At 44.1% G+C, this 24,465-nt stretch overlaps 1 protein-coding gene across 1 annotated transcript in view; it reads left to right on the top strand.

Moving 5' to 3' along the window:
- LOC138766400 (G-protein coupled receptor 143-like) overlaps positions 1-24,465 on the top strand; it is a 69,188-nt gene that overhangs the window by 15,521 nt on the left and 29,202 nt on the right. Inside the window, exons 4-5 of the mRNA XM_069943982.1 lie at positions 10,585-10,683; positions 21,324-21,433. Coding sequence (XP_069800083.1) covers positions 10,585-10,683; positions 21,324-21,433 — 209 coding nt within the window. The remainder of the gene's footprint in view (positions 1-10,584; positions 10,684-21,323; positions 21,434-24,465) is intronic.

The raw sequence follows: 24,465 nt of genomic DNA, 5'->3' as shown, positions 1-24,465 counted from the left end.
CTGACGGACCCCCGACCCTAATCCGAACGTTTATTTTCAGGGTTAGGATTGGGGGTCAGATTAGGGTTACTTCCCACTGATTTCTCATGTTCTAACCCTCCCCACAGCCCCAACCTTAATCCTAACCCTCCTGATTAGCACCAACCCTGAGGGTTAGGGTTGTTGTGTAGGCAGGGGATAGTTAAGTAGTTTGGTATTAACCCTAATCCGACCCCCAACCCTAACCCTAAAACTAAACATTCGGTTTGGGGTCAGGGGTCCGGCAGGGTCTGAGTTTGGCTGCTAGGAAGCCCGGAGTGGAGCAGCCAATGAAATCCAGCCAGGGCAGGGCTTGCCTGGAGAGGTCCCTTTACGGTATGGGATTTAGTCACTACCGTTTTGGGATGCTGCTGGAAGCAAGTGAAGAGACTCCTGTGTTTTCTCAACTAAAGGACATTTGATCACCCTATAAAGCACCTGCAAATAAACTGCCTGCCTGCCAGACACGTGCCCGGGCCGGTGAGTACAACAAGTTAGTGTACAACAAGTTAGTGTTGCTGTGAGGCTGCCACCATTTTAGGAAGGACACAAGGTGGATGTGTAATGCAGGCAGCTATTTCTAAGCAATAAATAACAGTACCACATACTTACAGGAGCCACATCAGATGCAGCCCCAGTGTTATACATATAATTCTGCAGACTGGAGTGAAGAAATAGAGAATAAATACAAGTGCTGTGAGGTGTATCTGTGAAAGTGAGGGGAATAAGTGACAGCCTGCAGCCCGAGCAGTGGCGTAGCGACCGCAGTCGCAGGGGTCGCCGCCGTGACCGGGCCGCTACCAAGGGGGGGCCCGCGAGGCCCCCCCTTACCACTGCACTGCCCGCCTCCCACTCCCTCTTGTGACCGCAAGCAATGTTTCTCCTCTCGCCCTATGACGGCACCCCTGGAGAGGACCACCTCCTCCCATTGGACAGGAAACAGGACCACTGGACCTTTAAAAGAAGCATCTCGCCCCACTCACGCTAGTTTCTGTTTCCTGTCCATGGGAGCAGGACGTGCAGGAGGATATCTCCTCCTGCTTGCTGGTTTTTCACTTTTAAAGAAGTTTAGACCGGGGCATCCGGCGTACCTATTCTGCCGTCATCCCGGCTGTTTAAGACTCCGCTGTAGGAGCCACAGCCAAGTCTGTCCTCCGCCCCAGCACCTCCCGGAGAGGGTCCCCGTGTGAGCCCCGGCGCCTCCAGTCCCGGGTTGCGCTGTCTCCTGTTGCTGCTGGGTCCCGGTTGCTCCTCTGAGCGCGGCCGCGCGCGCGCGCTCTGGTGGTTCCTGGCGCCGCCTTCGGCGTGCGTGGCGCGCTTATGTCACGCGCGGGACGCTGTCGCCCCGGGATGACGTCACGCGCTCAGGCCTGCGAGTAGGGATATCCTGCGGGCCTTGCCGGCAGCATCCGGGCTTCGGCCTGTCGTGGGGTGGTGTTCCACGCACACGGGAGGGTGTGCCGCATCAGCGCCGCGGCAGGGGGCGTGGCCAGCCGGTCTTTCTCAGCAGGTGCCAGGTATAAAACTGGATTCTGTCTCTATGGCAGTGTACATCCAGGAAAGCTTGCTGCTAGTACAGGTGTACTCAGCCACTGTTTGGTGGTTTTTTCTTCAAAACTCCCTAAAATTCCATTAAGGAGAATAACATGGAGTCACAAGGCGCTGAACCATCGGATAATCCTCAACCTGAGACCATTGCGGTATGATGTGGGTAAGAGGGGTTCCCCCCAAGTAATCTTGTTTCTTTTAAAGTCTAAATAGTTTTTTCTCTATATTGTAATCTAGGAGGATGCTAGGAAATCTAGGGCTAAACCTAGGGATTGCCCTATCTGTAAGAAGAGACTAAGTAGTTCCTACACGAAAACCTTATGTGGTGGCTGTATGAACAGAGTGCTGGATGATCAGGGACCAGCATTCTTAAGAAGTATGAAGGGGTTGATTAAGAGGCAGATTCGGGTAGGTGTATTGGTTTTTATTCTTCCCTTTGGAAAAAAAAAAAAAAAAAGGATTTTAAGGTAGATTCTTTTTTGTATTTCAGGCCTCTCTCCCTTCCACATCCACTTCTACTCTTCCTTCAGTGGAACCCGTTATGGAGGTACCTCCAAAGGAGATCCCAGGTCCTAGTGGGGAAGCTCCGATTATTCTCTATGAGGAGGTGGAGGATGAGGAGGAGGAAGAGGCTGAGGGGGATGAACAGCTATCTGGCCTTGAGGAACCGGGAGAGCTTTTACAGACCGTAGAGACCCAAGGGGAGGACACGGCAAAAAAGCTTATGCCAATTGAGCTGGTTGATAATATTGTAAAGGCTGTCAGACAGACCATGGCCATAGAGGACAATCCACAGCCTAGGTCCATTCAGGACATCATGTTCGAGGGCCTGGCCCCCAGACAACGCCCGGTTTTTCCCATACATCAGAGTTTAAAGACCTTGATTGCAAACGAATGGGCTCGCCCGGACAGAAAATTCTTTGGTCCTCGGGCTGTAAGTTCCACAGATTGGGTTTTTTTACAAAAAACGCCTTATAGTATTCCTTGTACTTACTTAAATCTTTTTCTTTTTAGTATAAGAGGAAATATCCGTTTAACGCTGATGAGGTAATAACATGGGAGACAGCGCCTAAGATCGATCCTCCGGTGGCAAAATTAACAAGGAAGGATGCCTTGCCCTTTGAGGGATTTTGCATCCATGAAAGACCCTATGGATAAAAGAGCAAAGGTCTACTTAAGGAAAAATTGGGAAGCAACAACTGCCACGTTCAAGCCTCTCATTGCTACAACCTCGGTAGCGAGGGCCACAGAAATCTGGGTAACACAACTGAAGGGACAGATTAAATCTGGGGCTACTAAGGAGGATTTACTGGACAAATTTCCTATCATAGAAGGTTCGGTTTCCTTCATGGCAGAGGCCTCTGCAGACGCTCTAAGATTATCGGCCAGGTCGGCAGCCCTTTCCAACTCAGCAAGGAGGACCCTATGGCTTAGAGACTGGAAAGGAGATGTTACATCCAGAGCTAAGCTCTGTGCGGTCCCTTGTGAGGGCAATCTCTTATTTGGCTCGGCCTTAGAGAAGGTACTAGAAAAGGCCTCAGACAAGAGAAAAGGCTTCCCACTAGTCTCTACCCAAACAACCAGGCCTTCTAGAGGTAGAGGCAGAAGAGGCAGAGGTGGCGCCCAAGTAGGAAGGAAAGATTGGAGGCCCCCTAAGAAAGGTAGAGGTCTCATGTTTTCAGGAGGGGATACCTCTAAAAAACAATCACAATGACGCCAGATTCCTGTGGGTGGGCGATTACAATTTTTCTGTTCAGAGTGGTGTGCTATTTCGAACAGTTCTTTTGTGTGTGACATAATAAAGTATGGACTTAAAATTTCTTTTTTGTCCTCCCCAGGAGAAAGATTTGTTGTTACTAACGTTACCTCTAATCCTGAGAGACATACGGCCATGGTGACTGAGGTCAAGTCTCTTAATAGATAAACAGGTCTTAGTTCCGGTGCCAGAAGATCAGAAAGGTAGGGGGTTTTATTCTACCCTCTTTTTGGTTAAGAAACCCAATGGCTCCTTTCGGACGATTATCAATCTTAAACCTCTTAACCAGGTTCTTTCCTACGAAAAATTTAGAATGGAGTCCATTTCCACGGCTATTCTAAACTTATCCCACAATTGCTTTATGGCTACAATTGATCTTAGGGACGCGTATTATCACATCCCGGTTCATCCAGATCACCAGAAATTTCTGAGAGTAGCAGTAAATATAGATGGATCTGTGTTTCATTATCAGTACACGGCCATGCCATTTGGTATTTCCCAGGCTCCCAGGATTTTCACCAAAGTCATGGCTGAGGTTATGGCCCATGTCAGAGAGAGAGACATTATTATTATCCCATACCTTGATGATTTTCTTATTGTTGGTGAGTCTATGGCCTCAGTGACAGCAAACATCTCCATAGTGGAAGAAGTGTTCTCTAGGCTTGGATGGGAAGTAAATGATGAGAAATCTAATAAGATCCCATCACAGTGTTGTAAATTTCTTGGAATCTGCCTAGATTCAGTTTCTCAAAAGTCCTTTCTGCCTGAGAATAAGATACTGTTGGTCATCCAAAAGGCCCAGGAACTAATAGACCACCCGGAGGTTGCTATTAGGGGATCGATGTCAGTTTTGGGACTCTTCACCTCCTGCATCCCGGCAGTTCAGTGGGCCCAATATCATTCAAGGACCTTACAATCACAGATATTAGAGGTATGGAACAGATATACTGACAATCTAGACTATTTATTTGTTTTATCTCCACAGACTCTCAGGTCGCTATCTTGGTGGACAGAGCGACAAAATTTAAACAAGGGTATGCCTTGGAACATACAAGAATTACTCACGATAACAACAGACGCAAGTCCGTACGGTTGGGGGGGCTCACTCAGACTCACTGGTTCTTCAAGGGGTATGGAACCCGGAACACTCCAAACAGTCACAGAACGTGAGAGAACTAAGGGCAGTGTTTCTGGCACTATCACAAGCACTTCCAGTCATCAGGGGAAGAAATGTAAGAATCCTCACGGACAATGCAACAGCAGTAGCCTACCTAAATCACCAGGGTGGCACCAGGTCAGTGGAACTAATGAGGATTTCTCACTTCATATTCAGGCTGGCAGAGCTTCACCTTCTCTCCCTGTCAGCGCTACATCTCAAGGGGGTAGACAATTGCAGAGCAGACTTCCTAAGTCGACATCAACTACATCAGGGGGAGTGGGAGCTAAATCAGGAGGTATTCCACCAAATTTGCCTTCTATGGGGCTCTCCGCAGATAGACCTGTTCGCCTCCCGTCAGAACAAGAAGACCAGAACATTCTATTCCCTATGCCAGTCGGACAAGCCACTAGCGCTGGACGCTCTGGCACAGTCGTGGCGGAAGGGCCTACTCTACGCCTTTCCGCCTATTCAACTCCTACCCCGAGTCATCAAGAAGATCAGGCAGGACAGGGCACATGTAATATTAATTGCACCATTTTGGCCAAGGAGGGTGTGGTTCACTTGGCTACGCAAGATGTCTCTGGCGGATCCCTGGATTCTACCAGAACGAATGGATCTCCTGAACCAGGGCCCAGTATACCATCCAGGAATAAAGAGCCTCCATCTGACAGCCTGGCTTTTGAAAGGCAGTTACTAAGAGACCGCGGACTCTCGGACGAAGTAATATCTACTATGCTTGCTAGCAGGAAAAAGGTCACCTCAGACATTTATTTCAGAACCTGGAGGACCTTTCTCCGATTTGTTGGTCATCCCATTAACGTCCTGGAGCCACCCAACATTCCTCTGGTTCTAGATTTCCTCCAAGAAGGTCTCAATAAACACCTCAGGCCCGGTACTATTAAAGTACAAATTTCTGCCCTCAGTGTGCTATATGACTTTAAGCTGGCAGAACATCCTTGGGTCAAGCGCTTTGTTAACGCAGCAGTGAGACTCCACCCGTCAGTAAGGAATAAACTTCCACCATGGGATTTAAATCTGGTGCTCTCAGGATTAACGACAACCCCATTCGAGCCGATTGCAGAGATACACATCAAATTCCTTTCCTGGAAGGTGGCTTTCCTTCTAGCAATCACTTCTGCTAGAAGAGTTGGAGAGATTAGAGCGTTCTCCATCACACAGCCTTACATGGTTATTAGAGATGATAGAATCACACTCTCCCCTGATCCGGCTTTTCTTCCTAAAAGTAGTGTCAGAATTTCACAGATCTCAGGAAGTTATTCTACCTTCCTTTTGTGTAGATGCATCTAATGACAGGGAAGCTTCATTTCATTGTTTAGATGTTAGACGTGCTATAATGCACTACCTTGAGGTTACCAAAGAATGGAGAATAGATAACAACATCCTAATAGCCTTCCAGGGGAAGAATAGAGGTAGGACAGCCTCCTCGCAGACTATATCAAGGTGGATTAGGCAGGCCATCAAGGAGTGCTACAGAAGTAGTAATAAGGAACTTCCTACCTCTATAACAGCACACTCTACTAGAGCAGTCTCTACTTCATGGGCTGAGAGGGCCGCAGTATCTATAGAGAAGATATGTAGAGCAGCTACCTGGAGTTCCCCGCATACATTCTTTAGACATTACAGGTTACAACTCTCTCTTTCGGAGGATCTTAGCTTTGGCCGTAGAGTACTACAAGCGGTGGTCCCTCCCTAGGCGGATATTCCTAGTCTACTCTCCAGGGGTGCCGTCATAGGGCGAGAGGAGAAAATATAAAATTACTAACCGGTAATTTCTTTTCTTTGAGCCTATGACGGCACCCCGCCTATACCCACCCATTAGAAGTTATTTCACTTAGTTAAGGTTATGCACATAGATAAATAGTTATATAGTAAAGAGAGATATTCTGAGATATTTTTACTTTTTTGCACACACGTGTTACACTTGTTACTGTGTGTCTTTTTTCTACATGTGTGTTCGTTAAGCCTTCGCTCCTAGGTTCTTGCTAACAGACTGGCGTGAGTGGGGCGAGATGCTTCTTTTAAAGGTCCAGTGGTCCTGTTTCCTGTCCAATGAGAGGAGGTGGTCCTCTCCAGGGGTGCCGTCATAGGCTCAAAGAAAAGAAATTACCGGTTAGTAATTTTATATTTTTGCTTGCGATCACAAGAGGCAGGGGCCCCCGGCTGTCTTGCGGCCCCCCAGGGAGCTCTGTGTGCGGCGGGGGGGGGGGGGGGGGAAGTACTTCTAGCGCAGGGAGCATCGCGTTAAGAAAAAAACAGGTCCAGCGAAGCTCCGCCCCCTCCGTGCTAAGCCCCGCCTCCCGCCGGGGGAAGCCCGCCAGCGCGTGTGACCTGGGGGCTACAGAAATCATGCAGGTGAGTATAGATTTTTTGGTTTTTAAGGGGATGATGGGGGTGTAGTGGTATGATGATGGAACAAGAGGATGATGGGGGTGTAGTGGTATGATGATGATGATGGAACAAGAGAATGATGAGGGGTGTAGTGGTATGATGATGATGAAGGAACAAGAGGATGATGGGGTGTAGTGGTATGATGATGGAACAAGAGGATGATGGGGTGTAGTGGTATGATGATGATGGAACAAGAGGATGATGGGGGTGTAGTAGTATGATGATGATGATGGAACAAGAGGAAGATGAGGGGTGTAGTGGTATGATGATGAAGATGAAGGAACAAGAGGATGATGGGGTGTAGTGGTATGATGATGAAGGAACAAGAGGATGATGGGGGTGTAGTAGTATGATGATGATGGAACAAGAGGAAGATGAGGGGTGTAGTGGTATGATGATGATGATGATGATGATGAAGGAACAAGAGGATGATGGGGTGTAGTGGTATGATGATGATGGAACAAGAGGATGATGAGGGGTGTAGTGGTATGATGATGATGATGGAACAAGAGGATGATGAGGGGTGTAGTGGTATGATGATGATGGAACGAGGATGATGGGGATGTAGTGGTATGATGGAACAAGAGGATGATGGGGGTGTAGTGGTATGATGATGGAACAAGAGGATGATGAGGGGTGTAGTGGTATGATGATGGAACAAGAGGATGATGGGGGGTGTAGTGGTATGATGATGGAACAAGAGGATGATGGGGGTGTAGTGGTATGATGATGGAACAAGAGGATGATGGGGGTGTAGTGGTATGATGATGATGGAACAAGAGGATGATGTGGGTGTAGTTGTATGATGATGATGGAACAAGAGGATGATGGGGGTGTAGTGGTATGATGATGGAACAAGACGATGGTGAGGGGTGTAGTGGTATGATGATGATGGAACAAGAGGAGGATGAGGGGTGTAGTGGTATGATGATGGAACAAGAGGATGATGGGGGTGTAGTGGTATGATGATGATGGAACAAGAGGATGATGAGGGGTGTAGTGGTATGATGGAACAAGAGGATGATGAGGGGTGTAGTGGTATGATGATGGAACAAGAAGATGATGAGGATGTAGTGGTATGATGATGATGGAACAAGAGGATGATGAGGGTGTAGTGGTATGATGATGAAGGAACAAGAGGATGATGAGGATGTAGTGGTATGATGATGATGGAACAAGAGGATGATGAGCATGTAGTGGTATGATGATGATGGAACAAGAGGATGATGAGGGGTGAAGTGGTATGATGATGAAAGGGCAGGAGGATGAAGGGGTAGTAGTATTATGGTGGAGGTGGTTGTAGTATGATGATGGAGGGGCAGGAGGATGAAAGGGGTAGTAGTATGATGATGGAGGGGCAGGAGGATGAAAGGGGTTGTAGTATGATGATGGAGGGGCAGGAGGATGAAAGGGGTTGTAGTATGATGGAGGGGCAGGAGGAGGGGACAACATGGGGGGCATCTGTAAGGGGGATAAAATGGGGGGCATCTATATGGTTGATAACATGGGGGCAATCTATATGGGGGATAACATGGGGGGCATCTATATGGTTGATAACATGGGGGCAATCTATATGGGGGATAACATGGGGGGCATCTATAATAGGGACAACACAGGGGGCCATCTATAAGGGGGAAACATTGGGGAGCCATCTATAAGGTGGACTACACAGGGGGTGTATACAATAGGGGGATATGTACTATAAGGGAGTCACATAGAGTCAGGCTACCCACTAAATGAGGGTGTAAAGGGGCCAATACAGATGTGCAGTTTGTAGAGAGATGAGGATGGTGTCAGTGTGAGGAGCCTAATATGTTTGTCTGGCAGATTCTGTGGATTCGTGGCTCCAAAAAGTTCTCATAATGGCCCTGGGCAGATGGAGAAGATGAAAAGGGAAGAACTCCGATCAGAGAAGACGTCCCCTGTGAGTCACCTGATATATTTGCACTGTAATGTATATGGTGTATAGAGCCTGTGTAGAGCTGGGGCCACCTCTATATGACTGGATGAGGTGATATTGGTCTATGTACAGAGGATTTTATTCAGTAGCAGCGGTTGTGTTAGTCAGTATGTGGTAAGGGGGGGGGGGGCCAAGTTGACCTCTTGCACCAGGGCCCAAGAGACATTAGCTACGCCCCTGAGCCCGAGGGTTCCCCATCTGCATGTATAAAGAGAGAGACTACAGCTAAAGCCTATCAGTACCCCTGCACTTTTATCTATCATCTATTTGGGAGCTACTTGATTCACAGCTGTGCACATGTTGGACTTCTCTTGTTTTGTTTTTTTTGGTACTAGAGGACTATGGACACCTTTTTCCTCCTTTAAAGGGGTAGTGCGGCGAAAAATTATTCGCTAAATAACACACATTACAAAGTTATACAACTTTGTAATGTGTGTTATGTATGTGAATGGCCCCCCCACCCCCGGAAGTGTGGTGCAGTATACTCACCAGATTACTGTCGGCCCCTGGCCGCCATCTTGGGCCGAACTACGTCATCTTCAGGAGGCCGGGTGGACCGCTCCAGCCGTCCCTCATGCCGGCCCCCCTCTGCCGCCTCATCAGCTGCTCCATTGGCTGAACCAGTTGAATTATAAAATTACAGAGTTTAGTGTGATTAGATGTATATGCATGTGTAACTAATAACATTCCCTTAAGTTCATTATTGGTGGTGAATTAGCAAATCATTTGATTTTGTTGCTGTATGCTACTTGTATATTGTGTTAAAGGGGAACTCCAAGTAGAGGTTAAAAAAATTAAACTTCTGCAGAAGCATAAAGCATTGCTTATCTGTCTATCCCAGTTTTGAAACTAATTTGAAAAAATCCATTTGTTTTGGTAAGGCATATCATAAACTTCCATTGACCTCCTGCAAACATCTGCTCACTGGTGTTTTTGCAAAAAAAAAAAAAAAGACATGGCATTTTTATTGGTGTTTTTCTAAGATTTTAAAGGAAATCTGTCAGCACCTATTCTTGTTCTGAGGTGCTGACAGTGAAGGTGTGTGTTCTAGTGCCATGTCATACCTTTTATTTTTCAGCTCGGTGCTGTACTTGCTGTAGTTTTTCTTCACAACTGTCAAAGAGGTGGAGTGGTGATGTCTTGGTGACGCACTTTGGCCCGCCTCACCACTACCTCCTCCCAACTTGTATTAAATATTCATGGCGCCCAGCCTCCTGGCGACGTCATCTGTAGCTTCCTGGTTCTGTGTACTGGGCGCGCTCCCATGGCGTGATTCACGCATGCGCTGTATTGCTTCGGAGTGGCACTGAGTGAAGCCGTTGAGGGCATAGGCTTTGGCCCTCAGTGCGCCTGTGCCGATCCAACGCATTACGGCGCATGTGCGAATCACGCCGTGGGAGCGTGTGCGCAGTACACAGAACCAGGAAGCTACAGATGACGTCGCCAGGAGGCCGGGGGATGGGCACCATGAATATTCAATATATGTTGGGAGGAGGTAGTGTTGAGGCGGGCCGAAATGCGGCACCAAGACATCCCCTGCTTTGACAGTTGTGAAGAAAAACTACAGCAAGTACAGCACCGATCTGAAAAATAAAGGTAAGACACGGACCTTCATCCTACTGTCACCACCTCAGAACAAGTATAGGTGCTGACAGATTCCCTTTAAGGCAGTGTGAAGCCAGCCTAAATGTTATAATAAAAGTGTTTTGTTTTTTTTCTCCCTCTATCCCTCAGGTTTAGTTTACTGTACTCCTCTTTGTGCTGGGGGGTTTCCAGCCTATTGATTCTCCATGGTGTTCTTATGCTGGTGATTCCTTCTGTCTCTCAAAACAGGTAGCAAGTGTGTGTGTTACTATAAATTAATGTTATATAATTTACTATAATGTTACTATAAATTAATGTTATATAATTTATTCTGCATAATTTGGTATGCAAAACTAAAAACCTGATTATTTTTTTTTCTGTGCTCGGAAATCAGTGCATAACATTCTTGATAATATTTTAGCAGGAAGCTCATTGGTAAGCCAGGGTGTGGAATAGTCCCATTCAATGGGACTAATTCCTGTCTAAAATAGCGGTAACAAAAGGTGAAATATGTAGTGGAAATCTGAAGATATGTGTTTTGGGTTTTTTTGCTTTTTTTTTTTTTTTTTTGTCCAAACGTTAAGCTAGTATCATAATAGAGTTGATGCACAAGCCAAGTAGTGAAGCAGCAGAAAGATGACCCGTAGCACTCACCAGTCTTCAGGCAGTACGTATCTTTATTTCAGGGTGACATCAAACAGGTTGGTGTGGGGCAGGGGGAGACAGATCCAGCAGATGCTGTGCCCTCGGGCTGCCCGAGGGCACAGCATCTGCTGGATCTGTCTCCCCCTGCCCCACACCAACCTGTTTGATGTCACCCTGAAATAAAGATACGTACTGCCTGAAGACTGGTTAGTGCTACGGGTCATCTTTCTGCTGCTTCACTACTTGGCTTGTGCATTATATTGGACTTACTTACCTCTGCATACCTGTCTGAGCACCACATAAAGGCAACGCTATCGGGTCTAGATAATCCCGTTACCCGAGATACCAAAAGTGACACTTCCTACACTTATAAAATACATTTGTGAACGCATTGCTTACCACTGAATGCGATAGTGCCGACATCTCTTTGTAGCTTGTGTGTCGTAATAGAGTTGACATGTCACAGGCTACATTATAAAACTGGGAGCGGTTAGTGTGAGTTCGACTGCTAATGACTTGGCGAGGTTAACCTATGTGATGTCTATACCCTAAAGACAATGGTGTATATAGTAAAGGAAAAAGGAATTCTAGGTCCTCTAGACAAGTCTAAAGAGAAGGTGAATAATTACAAATAATGAGATATAAAGGTAATTTATAAGATATTTTACTGGTAGATAATAAAAATGTTGTATATAGTATATGTCGTGTAACCAATAGCATGATAAAAACATATATTAAATAGCAAGTGACATGATAAAACACAAATAAATACAGATATAATATGTAGAATATATGATTTATACCAGAAATAAAAAGATCGTAAAAAATGGCAAAAAATATAAAAGAATATAAGAATTTAAAAAGAAAAATGTAGATGAAAAATAAAAAATGAAAAATGAAAAAAGAAAAAAATGAAAAAATGATAAAAATAGATGAAAAGAATGAATGAAAAATGGTGGTATATGATTATAAAATTGTGCACATGATTGGTATACCGAATATCCTCAATTCATCAGCACTATGAGCTAAAATTAATAATGGTAAATCATATGATTGTGGCAGAGTTCATAGTATGATGGCGCTTATATAGCACTTGGTTACGCCAAACGTTCATGAATGTGCGCTACTCAGATCCAGTTGTGAAGTCTTAAATGGTAGCATTCATGTGGCGAACTGTTCATACGGCAAATGAGCCTGATATATAGTCAGCAGGAATAGGTTGAGTAATGGTTATCGCGTAAATATAGCGATGTGCATGCAATTGCTAGTACATTCATGTGGTGTGTATTACACCTCTCACCGTTCCTGCGAGATGAAGGGTCCCCGGAGCGGCTGGCTTGTGCGCTCAGACTTGCCGGTCTTAGTTTAGCTCTTCCTAATGCTGGAAGCGTGTACCGTGCTCAGCCCAGGTATTAATGAAGATCGGAGCTCCGTACATGCGCAGTGAGTTGTGTTGCCCGCGGGACCTCATGCTGATGTTGGCGCCAAATAGATGTTTGAGAAGGCTGTTAACGTGGTAAGCCTTTAAGCATTAGTTCTTAGGTAGGATATTGTTAGTAGCTGGACGCGTTTCGATACTTTCTTAGTATCTTTCTCAACAGCAAAATAGTAAATAATGATCAAGTCCTGGTATTGGTGGGTATATATGTATAGCAGGCTGGTCCTGATTGGTTGGATTTGATTGCAGTCCGGTGATTATCAAAGCCCGGTGTACCTAATATATAGGCAATTTTGATGAGATCCGATATGATTTCATGGTGGATTAGTTATAATTGGTAATAATATTGTAGATTACCCAGTAAAAATGAAATTCAAACAGTACAATGAACTTGTATAAACTTAATGGTTAATATATTTAGAACAAATGTTTTACGACAAGGAGACATTTCTACAAATTGTTGTTCATATTGTATTAGTGTTCTAACCAATAGTTATTTCAATATGTGTGATCTAATTATACATAGATGGTATACCTTTAGAATGTTAATTAAATAAGGACAGTGTTTATATTATATCATTTAAAGTCTGTAGCCTATAATAGAGATAGTTACAGTGTTATACATATAATCATGTTGAAAACTGGTACGGCTTGCATAGGATAGTGTAGATGATGTTATACTTCTACTGTGTACATGACCCAAGTTTGAAGATAATACATCTACACAGTAGAAGTATAACATCATCTACACTATCCTATGCAAGCCGTACCAGTTTTCAACATGATTATATGTATAACACTGTAACTATCTCTATTATAGGCTACAGACTTTAAATGATATAATATAAACACTGTCCTTATTTAATTAACATTCTAAAGGTATACCATCTATGTATAATTAGATCACACATATTGAAATAACTCTATTGGTTAGAACACTAATACAATATGAACAACAATTTGTAGAAATGTCTCCTTGTCGTAAAACATTTGTTCTAAATATATTAACCATTAAGTTTATACAAGTTCATTGTACTGTTTGAATTTCATTTTTACTGGGTAATCTACAATATTATTACCAATTATAACTAATCCACCATGAAATCATATCGGATCTCATCAAATTGCCTATATATTAGGTACACCGGGCTTTGATAATCACCGGACTGCAATCAAATCCAACCAATCAGGACCAGCCTGCTATACATATATACCCACCAATACCAGGACTTGATCATTATTTACTATTTTGCTGTTGAGAAAGATACTAAGAAAGTATCGAAACGCGTCCAGCTACTAACAATATCCTACCTAAGAACTAATGCTTAAAGGCTTACCACGTTAACAGCCTTCTCAAACATCTATTTGGCGCCAACATCAGCACGAGGTCCCGCGGGCAACACAACTCACTGCGCATGTACGGAGCTCCGATCTTCATTAATACCTGGGCTGAGCACGGTACACGCTTCCAGCATTAGGAAGAGCTAAACTAAGACCGGCAAGTCTGAGCGCACAAGCCAGCCGCTCCGGGGACCCTTCATCTCGCAGGAACGGTGAGAGGTGTAATACACACCACATGAATGTACTAGCAATTGCATGCACATCGCTATATTTACGCGATAACCATTACTCAACCTATTCCTGCTGACTATATATCAGGCTCATTTGCCGTATGAACAGTTCGCCACATGAATGCTACCATTTAAGACTTCACAACTGGATCTGAGTAGCGCACATTCATGAACGTTTGGCGTAACCAAGTGCTATATAAGCGCCATCATACTATGAACTCTGCCACAATCATATGATTTACCATTATTAATTTTAGCTCATAGTGCTGATGAATTGAGGATATTCGGTATACCAATCATGTGCACAATTTTATAATCATATACCACCATTTTTCATTCATTCTTTTCATCTATTTTTATCATTTTTTCATTTTTTTCTTTTTTCATTTTCCATTTTTTATTTTTCATCTACATTTTTCTTTTTAAATTCTTATATTCTTTTATATTTTTTGCCATTTTTTACGATCTTTTTATTTCTGGTATAAATCATATATTCTACATATTATATCTGTATTTATTTGTGTTTTATCATGTCACTTGCTATTTAATATATGTTTTTATCATGCTATTGGTTACACGACATATACTATATACAACATTTTTATTATCTACCAGTAAAATATCTTATAAATTACCTTTATATCTCATTATTTGTAATTATTCACCTTCTCTTTAGACTTGTCTAGAGGACCTAGAATTCCTTTTTCCTTTACATTATAAAACTATGGAGCTCATTTACTGTGATAGACTGAGCACCAAGCCAGGGAATGAAGTGTGTGGTCATGTGTTTCTCCAAGCTATATCCTGACGCCCCGACCAACAAAAACATTTAACACTTCAACAAATATTTTTTTTATAAACATATGCAATGTGAATGTTAAGGGGTATTCCCATTTTAAGGCTATGTGCACACATAGTATTTTCATCAGTCGTTTTTTAAACCAAAATCAGGAATGGAACTAACAGGGCAGAATTATAATGGAAAGATTTGCAGAGTTTCTGTATTTCCAACCCACTCCTAGTTGTGATTGTAAAAATACTGACCAAAAGTGTAACTGTTAGGGTATGTTCACACATAACGCATCCGCAGTGATCCCTGCACAGTAAACAGAGATCCCTGCACAGTAAACTCTATGGGCAGACTAACTCGCGGCAGTCAAAGTTGACAGCTGCATCCGATTACCTTCCGGAGCTGTTCCCTTGGGTCTAGTGGCGGAGATGGCTCCTCCGGGACGTTGTCCCGGAGAAGCGATCTCCGTGTCTGGTGTCGGCTGGGGTCTCCGCCAAGATGGCGCTGACCCCGGCTCGGCACTCGTTTGTTTTCGGCTGCAGCAAAGATCTCAATGAGAGATCAGAGTGTATATACTAGAAGTCCCCCAGGGGGGCTTCTAGTAAATGTGTAAAAAGTTATTAGTAAAAAGCCCCCTCCCCTAATAAAATTTTGAATCACCCCCCTTTTCCCATGTTTTAAATAAATAAACATGTTTGCTATCACCGCGTGTGTAATCGCCTGAACTATTAATTAATCACATTACTGATCTCCCACGGTAAACGGCGTAAGCGCAAAAAAATCCCAAAGTGCAAAATTGCGCATTTTTGGTTGCATCAAATCCAGAAAAAATTTAATAAAAAGCGATCAAAAAGTTGTATATGCGCAATCAAGGTACCGATAGAAAGTAAGCATCATGGCGCAAAAAATGACACCTGACACAGCCCCATAGACCAAAGGATAAAAGCGCTATAAGCATGGGAATGGAGCGATTTTTAAGGAACGTATATTTAACAATGGTTTGAATTTTTTACAAGCCATTAAAAGAAAAGTTATACATGTTATATATCATTGTAATCGTAACAACTTGAGGAACATGCTCAACAAGTCAGTTTTACCCCAGGGCGAATGGCGTACAAACAAATACCCCCCAAATAAAAGAAATGCGTTTTTTTTTTTTGTTCAATTTTACCACACTTTGAATTTTTTCCTGGTTTCGCAGTATACTTTATGCAAAAATTCAGCCTGTCATTGCAAAGTACAATTAGTGACGCAAAAAGTAAGGGCTCATATGGGTTTCTAGGTGGAAAAATGCAAGTGCTATGGCCTTTATAACACAAGGAGGAAAAAATGAAAATGCAAAAAACGAAAATTGGCTCCGTCCTTAAGGGGTTAAAACAGATTTCACATGGATTTACATTTGGATTATGCCTCAATCCACTTGGAATCCAAACTCTATTGATTTCAATAGGAAATCTCATGAAAATTTGACAAGGATTTTTGGTGGGCATTTTACAAAGAATTTAAAGTGTACCTGTCACAAAGCACGTTTAGGCTGCATTCCCATGTTCCGTGTTCCTGACAGAACACTGACATAAAATGCCAGTATCTGAGTCCACCCGCGCCCGGACAGCATCTGTAATTAGATGCCGGGAGCGGGGGAACAGTATTCATAAGCGCTGCCGCTGTAGTAACAGCACCGCGCGGCTGCTTCATTACAGCGCTGCGCTTATGAATACAGTTCCCCCACTCCCAGCATCTAATTACAGATGTCCGAGCGTGGGGGAACTCCGGTACTGGAATTCCACGTCTGAACGTGGGAATGCAGCCTGCGTCTGAAAGTTTAGGAATCTGTGGATACAACCATGTGGGGTCGGAACTGCGTGCTTCCCCCATTCTAATTCAGTTGGGCACAAGCACAGTACCAACTGCATGGTTGTATCTATGGATACCTGAACTTCCAGCTGCAGAATGGATTTCTGGCTGATCAGGACAGAATGCTTTGGGACAGGTACACTTTAAAAGGATTTTTATTTTAAAAGATTTTTCCTTAGCAAATTTTACTTCTTACTGAATGTTAAAATGTCCAAAAGAATTGCAATTCCCCCTGTTGAGATTAAAAAAAGGAAAAAAAACTCACATGCTGCATTTCTAAAAGAAATCCCAGCAGCACTTTTAGGGCACACAACAGAAAGATTAAGATAAAATAAACACCTGCCTCTACAATGTAGCATCTGAAAGCTCCAGATCCATCTGTATATTGCCTATGTCATTCTGTAGAGGGCAGCAAATGAATGATTGAAGAAAATGGTGAGGCATGCTAAATGAACAAAAAAAAGAGAGAGAGAGGAAGTGAATAAAAATGTAGCTAATGTAAAAATGCTAACTGTGTGTGACTAAAAGACTGAACAAATTTACACACACACACACACACACACACACACACACACCTCGGATTACAAGCATAATTCGTTCCGGGACTGTGATTGTAATCCAAATCACTCTTAAAGCAAAGCAAATTTTCCCATAAGAAATAATTGATTTTTTTTTTAATTCTGAAACTCATGTAAAACAAATGAAACAAACCTTTAGAAACAGTTAAATGTCATATTATAAGTTACTGTACAGTAATGGAGAGGATGGGAAACACAAAGGTGGACAGAGACTGCAGGGTGCATGAAGGAATGAGCAGTGCATATGTGGGCACATAAATGCAGCACTCTGTCCGGGGAGCGAAGGGTTACAGCTATGAAGAGAGATTACCCCCTGAAGCAAGTCCCAGTCTGAATTGGATCTGCCATGATTTGGAAGGTGAAGGGAGACTTCCTGGGTCAGAGTACAGTGCAGTAGACCACGCTATGCAGACCATGTTCCTCCTCCACTCGCCCTCTCACCCAGTACAGGGAGCTCTTAAACCTTAAAAAGCTGTGACCAATTCCTGTCTGACCCTTCTGTGCGTTATCAAAACACCTTCAGCTCTGGTACATCTTCATCCTGTGGTTGCTTAACGTGTACCTGTCATTGCGTATCTGGCGGTATTGGTAGACAGTAAACTGAACTTTAGTGATCAGTGCCAGGCAGCGGCTGCCAAGGCTACTAAAATCATCGGATGCATCAAAAGATGCATAGATGATAATGATGAGAACATAGTTTGGCCTCTTTATAAATCACTTTATAAATCACACAGAGCAAACATAGAGTACGGAGTACAGTTCAGGGCAGCAGGATCTTTTGAAGAGGCAACAAGTATGTTTGACATTTTTGCTTCATATTTGCTACTATGGATATTTGCTTTAACGTATATGATTTCCTTCGATATACAACTGTCTGTAAAAACAAAACAAAAAATAGCCCACTTGAAAGGGGAAGTAGGCAGAGTGGGCATGTGTATGTCCTGTTCATTTGTTTACCTGATGGAATTCTACCTCCTTATCCTACTAGGAAGCACCCTCCTTTTTTTATCACCACACCTCAGGTGCACCACAGGCACACAATCAGATGCGCTCACCTCAGCCTATTCTATTAGTCACATGCAAAACTTTTGAAAGCTCAGGGCCTGTTCACACTCAGCAAAAGTGGCGAAATTTTAGGCGGAGCCGACGTCGCTTGAAATTCCTCCTGTCCCATTGATTTAATTGGATTTCTTGCCCACATCTGCCCTGCTCATTCATTCGTGCTCCCTGCAGTCTTTGTCAGTCCTTGTGTCCTCTCCATTCCTGCTATAATGTGCCTGCACTTAAACTCAGCTATACACAGTGCTGCTATAATGGCCTGCACTTACACTCAGCCATTTAAACTGCACAGCTCTGTGATTCTCACTTCCTGGTCCATGCTGAACACACACCCGCTCCCCATTGCTGTCATGTGACCACACAGACCTCTGCTTCTCTAGTCTAGCCTGTTGTACTACGCTACTGCATTGTGGGTATCTGCAGTGGCGTAGCTATAGGGGTCGCCTACGCTAGGGGGGGCCCGCACGGCCCCCCCTTGCCACTTGTGATAGTGTCACTTTAAGCATCCCGAGAAGCTGCGGCCGCGCAGCTTCTCGGGATGCACAGATCGCTTTGATGTTCCTCCCGCACAGTGAGCGGGCGGAACATTAAAGCGATCAGAATACAGGAGAAGGACCTGTCAGCGTCCTCCTCCTGTATTCTCTCCCATGGGCTGCCGGCACTTCATACCAGCAGCCTATGGGAGGCCGGGCCGTGACCTCTCCGGCAGGCGTGAGGATGTGACGTCATCACGTCTGCCGGAAGTCCCGTCCCTGCGGCTCGCAAGATGGAGCCCGAAGAGGAGGAAGAGCTGCTGCCTGCAGCTACACAGCGCCGATTAGGTGAGTAGGATGTTTGTTTTTTTAGGGGCACCTCTGGGGGCATTATTAGTATATGGGGGCACCTCTGGGGGCATTATTAGTTCATGGGGGCACCTCTGGGGGCACTATTAGCTCAGGGGGGCACCTCTGGGGGCATTATTAGTTCATGGGGGCACCTCTGGGGGCACTATTAGCTCATGGGGGCACCTCTGGGGGCATTATTAGTTCATGGGGGCACCTCTGGGGGCATTATTAGCTCATTGGGGCACCTCTGGGGGCGTTATTAGTTCATAGGGGGCAACTCTGGGGGCATTATTAGTTCATGGGGGCACCTCTGGGGGCATTATTAGTTCATGGGGGCACCTCTGGGGGCATTATTAGTTCATGGGGGCACCTCTGGGGGCACTATTAGCTCATGGAGGCACCTCTGGGGGCATTATTAGCTCATGGGGGCACCTATGGGGGCATTATTATTGTATGGGCGCACCTCTGGGGCCATTATTAGCTCATGGGGGCACAGCAGGGAATCCTACATACAGGGGGCACAGCAGGGGATCCTACATACAGGGGGCATCCCACATTCCTACTCACTATACTGCACATTACACCAAACAGCGCAGTTACTATGGGAGCCTACAGGAGGGAGGAAGGGAAGGAAGTTGCTAGAAATGTGCGGAGCCTAAATTGTTTGTCTCGCAGGTTCTAAGGGGATGAAACGTATCTGGAAGGAATCATCTTGGAGGACTGGGCCGGATGGAGAGGAAAAGGGAAAGTGACGCCTCAGATCAAAGAAGACCTCACCGGTGAGTCACTGTATGACGGTTTTCTTATTTTGTAGACCATCATTTAGTAGGGGTGCCTCGAGGTGGAAAAGGTTGGGAAGCACTGCGCTAATCTGTCCCGCTGCACCCGCTGGCACATGCTGTCATCTGATTGGGTCTCTTACCTAATCAGATGACAGCAAGTACCAGCGCCCCCTCCTCCAGACATCTGCCTTGGCGGCCCAAGCTGTGTCCTATGGCCGTATCTTTACCGCGTTGAGCTCCAGCTTGTGCTGCATCTACATTATCTGTACTCAGAGATATATTATCTGTGCTGTTACATAGGACTGCAGGTGACTACTACATGATCTGTTCTCAGAGGGATATCACTGTTATCTGTGGTGTTACATAGGACTGCAGGTGACTACTACATTATCTGTTCTCAGAGGGATATCACTGTTATCTGTGGTGTTACATAGGACTGCAGGTGACTACTACATTATCTGTTCTCAGAGGGATATCACTGTTATCTGTGGTGTTACATAGGACTGCAGGTGATATCAGGTGACTTCTCCAGGTTGCAGAAGTTCAAACTTCATCGTGCCCTGCTGACAGTTTATAATGGGAGTTGTAGTTTTGCAGCATGTGGCTCTTCAGGTTGCAGCACTACAACCCCCATTGTTTCCAACTGACAGTTCATGATGAGAGTTGTAGTTTTTCAGCTGTAGAGTCAAAGATTGGAATACAATGATTGGACAATGACACAGTACAGTCCATTAATTATAGAGGGCAGTAGTGCAGTACATGAGGTGGAGGCAGTGACAGGGCATTAGAACATGGTGGCACATTAGAGTAATTGGATATAACGTTAGATAGGACTTTGCCTGATCGGGGGGAGATGGGGGGGCCCCAAGCTAAAATTTTGCACCAGGGCTCATCAGCCTTTAGCTACGCCCCTGGGTATCTGCATCTCCATTCTGTATTTACAAACTGCTGCTGATTTTTCAGGTTTTTCAGGCACTTACTATACATTATACTCCACATGCTGATTGCTATACTGTACAGTAACTTATAATATGACATATTCAGCTGTTTCACATTGTTTAATCTGTTCTACATGGTATTCAGAAAAATCATTATTACTTCTTATGGCAAAATTTGCTTTGGTTTAAGAGTGGATTTAGATTACAAGCACAATCCCGAACGAATTATGTTCGTAATCCAAGGCACCACTGCAATATAACTTGATTGAAGCAATGTATAAAAATGGTTACTCTTTGGGGTATCCCTTAAATAGCTTATGTTTTACATTTTTATTTTCTCCTGCTATTTTCCTGTCCAAAGAAGAAGGAAAGATAAAGATAATTGATGACAGCTTTCTATCTTTACTTAGGTGTGACTCAAAACATGGCCTGGTCCTATTTCATGATGTACTTCTGTATATCCCTTTTTTACTGGCGCTTTTTGGGAGCCCTCTCCTGTTGAGAAGAGCTGTTGTTGGAGGTATAAAGTTTAATTATAAAACAAAAGGAATTTTGTCAGCTCACCCACTCAGCCTTGTTTCACCTAATATATGGATCTCCGTGATTTGAGAGCTCGCGGGTGCTGGTATTGGAGGCCGCAACCCGAATCATCCAAGATAGGAAAAAACGTGTGCATCCGCAGCTTCATAAAATTCAATAGCTTTTATTCATCGTCACAAAACATAAAATAACAAACTGGTTAAAAGACACGCCGACGTGTTGCAAGGTGAGAACCCCTTAATCATGGCCATGATTAAGGGGTTCTCACCCTGCAACGCGTCGGCGTGTCTTTTAACCAGTTTGTTATTTTATGTTTTGTGACGATGAATAAAAGCTATTGAATTTTATGAAGCTGTGGATGCACGCGTTTTTTCCTATCTTGGATAAAGTTTAGTTATTATGTTTAATATAAATGTTGCTGTGGTGGATGCCACATTGCTCTACTTCTCCTAAAAGAGGGAAACACTTATGAGGTTGGTATGGCCAGGCAAGTGGGTTTATACAGTTTGAAAATCTGTACTAGGGATCCAGTGTCGAGAGGGTATGGTTTTTGTTTGTGTGTGTATGTTGGCAGCAGTGGATCAGTGTCCGGCATTATAACTTTCCAGAACTCTAGCTGATGAGCCTGGTTTCACAAGGCACCACGATGGCTATCAGCCAGTTGTGGGACATCCTAACCCAATAGCAGGCAAGCTCAAAGCATACCTATGCCAAAAATAAATCCACAGGGGTTGTAATCGCAAGAAGTTTTTCAATACACTTTATACACTTTTTATTTTTTCTCTTTTTCTGTGTTTAAATCAACATTATACATATAGCCAAACTGTGGTCCGTGCCAATATTTTGTCACTTCTTTGGTCAAAAACAAACAAAACAAACACTGAAGTCCCAGTGCTTTGCACACTCACGCAAGGATAGACATCCAAGGATGCTCTGTTACTAAATGTGGATGCTCAGTAGGTGTACACCTGCACACTGAAGGGAGACATCTAATGGCTATATTTATAACATTAATTTAAACATTGGGAAACAAAAAAAATACACAACAGTGCTCTTTAAATTTTCCACAGCTGTCAAACCCACACTTGAATGTTGCTAACAATACTGCTGTCCCCGAGTACCGCTTAGGGCACTGGCTGAATCTGCTGTTACATAAGGTGGACCAACATAACAATCAATTTGTCTCCTTCCAATTTAAAAGGTTCCTGTCAAAACATGTCTGCTTTATTCCTGAATAATCAAATGTCCCTCTTACAAATCTCCCTGCCAGCATCTAGTCATAAGATTTCATTCTTGTATACTCTGCTTTCAGTGAACATACCCTGCAACCACATTGGGCAATGAGGGAGGTGGACATATGCCCAATCACAGGCAAGTAATGGAAAAAAGTCCTTCTTTAAAAGCAAAAACTTGGAAAGGCAGGAGGCAAGCTTAGGGCAGCTTGTCATCCTACATTTTTAACCCCTTCAAGACAGAGCCCTTTGATGCACAAAAGTCCGGGTCATATTAATGCAATGTTCCTCCCCGCCTAAGAGCCCATAGCGCTTTTATTTTTCCACCTACAGGGCTGGTTGGGGTGTCATTTTTTGCGCAATGATCTCTAGTTTTTATTATCATATTGATGTAACAGAAAAATTTTGATTGCTTTTTATTAATTTTTTGTGATGTATAATTAAATAAAATCAGCAATCCTAGCGCGTTTTTTTTTTCCGCTTTCACCGTGCGGGAACAATAATCTTATATAAATGTTTATTTTTTTTTAATATATTTTTTTATTTTATAATGGGCAAGGGGGTCTTTTTAACTTTTATTGAGAGGGGATTTATAAGGGTTTTTTTTTAATACTTTATTAAAACTTTTATTACTTTTTTTTTTTTTTTTTTTTTACACTTCACTGTAAAATATGCAATCATTAGACTGCATATACTGATCTATGCTATGCCATAGCATAGATCAGTGTTTACGGCGATCTGTGTATAGAGCCTGCCTGAGCAGACTCCTATACATGGATCGCCCATCTGACAGGATGGAGGTAAGGAGCGTAACCCTGCCAGTTGGCACATGCAATCGGGACCCCCGCAGCATGGCTGTGGGGGTCCCGATCAGTCAGTGACAGATACTTGATCTGTCACTGAGCACCTTAAACACCGTGATCGCTGTAGATCACGGTGTTTGAGGGGTTAATGAGTCAGCTGCGGGATCGCAGCTGACTCTCATTACCTTCGACACTGATGTGAGCGGAATCGCTCTCACTGTAGCGATCCCGCTCACACTGTAGCGATCCCGCTCACATCAGGATCCCGCTCACATCAGGAAGCCCTGTCAGTGTCAGGAACGTATATTTACATTTAGAGATGAGCGAACCTCGAGCATGCTCGAGTCGATCCGAACCCGAACTTTTGGCATTTGATTAGCGGTGGCTGCTGAACTTGGATAAAGCCCTAAGGCTATGTGGAAATCATGGATATAGTCATTGGCTGTATCCATGTTTTCCAGACAACCTTAGAGCTTTATCCAAGTTCAGCAGCCACAGCTAATCAAATACCGAACGTTCGGGTTCGGATCGACCCGAACCTGGTTCGCTCATCTCTATTTACATTCCTACTGCATGGGGTATGTGCACTAGGAGCGTATATAATACAGATTACTGACTGGAAGGGGTTAATAAATGTGAATGTAAAAATAATGCCTAATCTATTGGGAAACCTCCTGGCAGGTCATATGCCAAAATTAGCAGGCCCACACCAAATAGGCTTACAAGTTTGCTCGGCGGTAACTTGAAAACGGCACTGGCAGAACAAGACAAGGTTGTTCTGCATAACACAAGAGATGGGGACATACCAGCTCGCCTAAAACATGACGCGGAGAAAGACTTTGACACCGTCAACTGGAAATGGTTACACTTAGGCCTGCTTAAAATGGGCATAGAAGGCTTTTTTTTTAAACCTATCTCTCCACCATGTACTGTAACCCCCCCCTCCCCCAAGCTAGGATACGTCTCTTAGGACACCT

This window comes from Dendropsophus ebraccatus, chromosome 10 (genome assembly GCF_027789765.1).
Source record: "Dendropsophus ebraccatus isolate aDenEbr1 chromosome 10, aDenEbr1.pat, whole genome shotgun sequence".
Lineage (NCBI taxonomy): Eukaryota > Metazoa > Chordata > Amphibia > Anura > Hylidae > Dendropsophus > Dendropsophus ebraccatus.
Note: the sequence above shows the minus strand (reverse complement) of the source record. Positions and strands in the feature narration are given on the sequence as shown.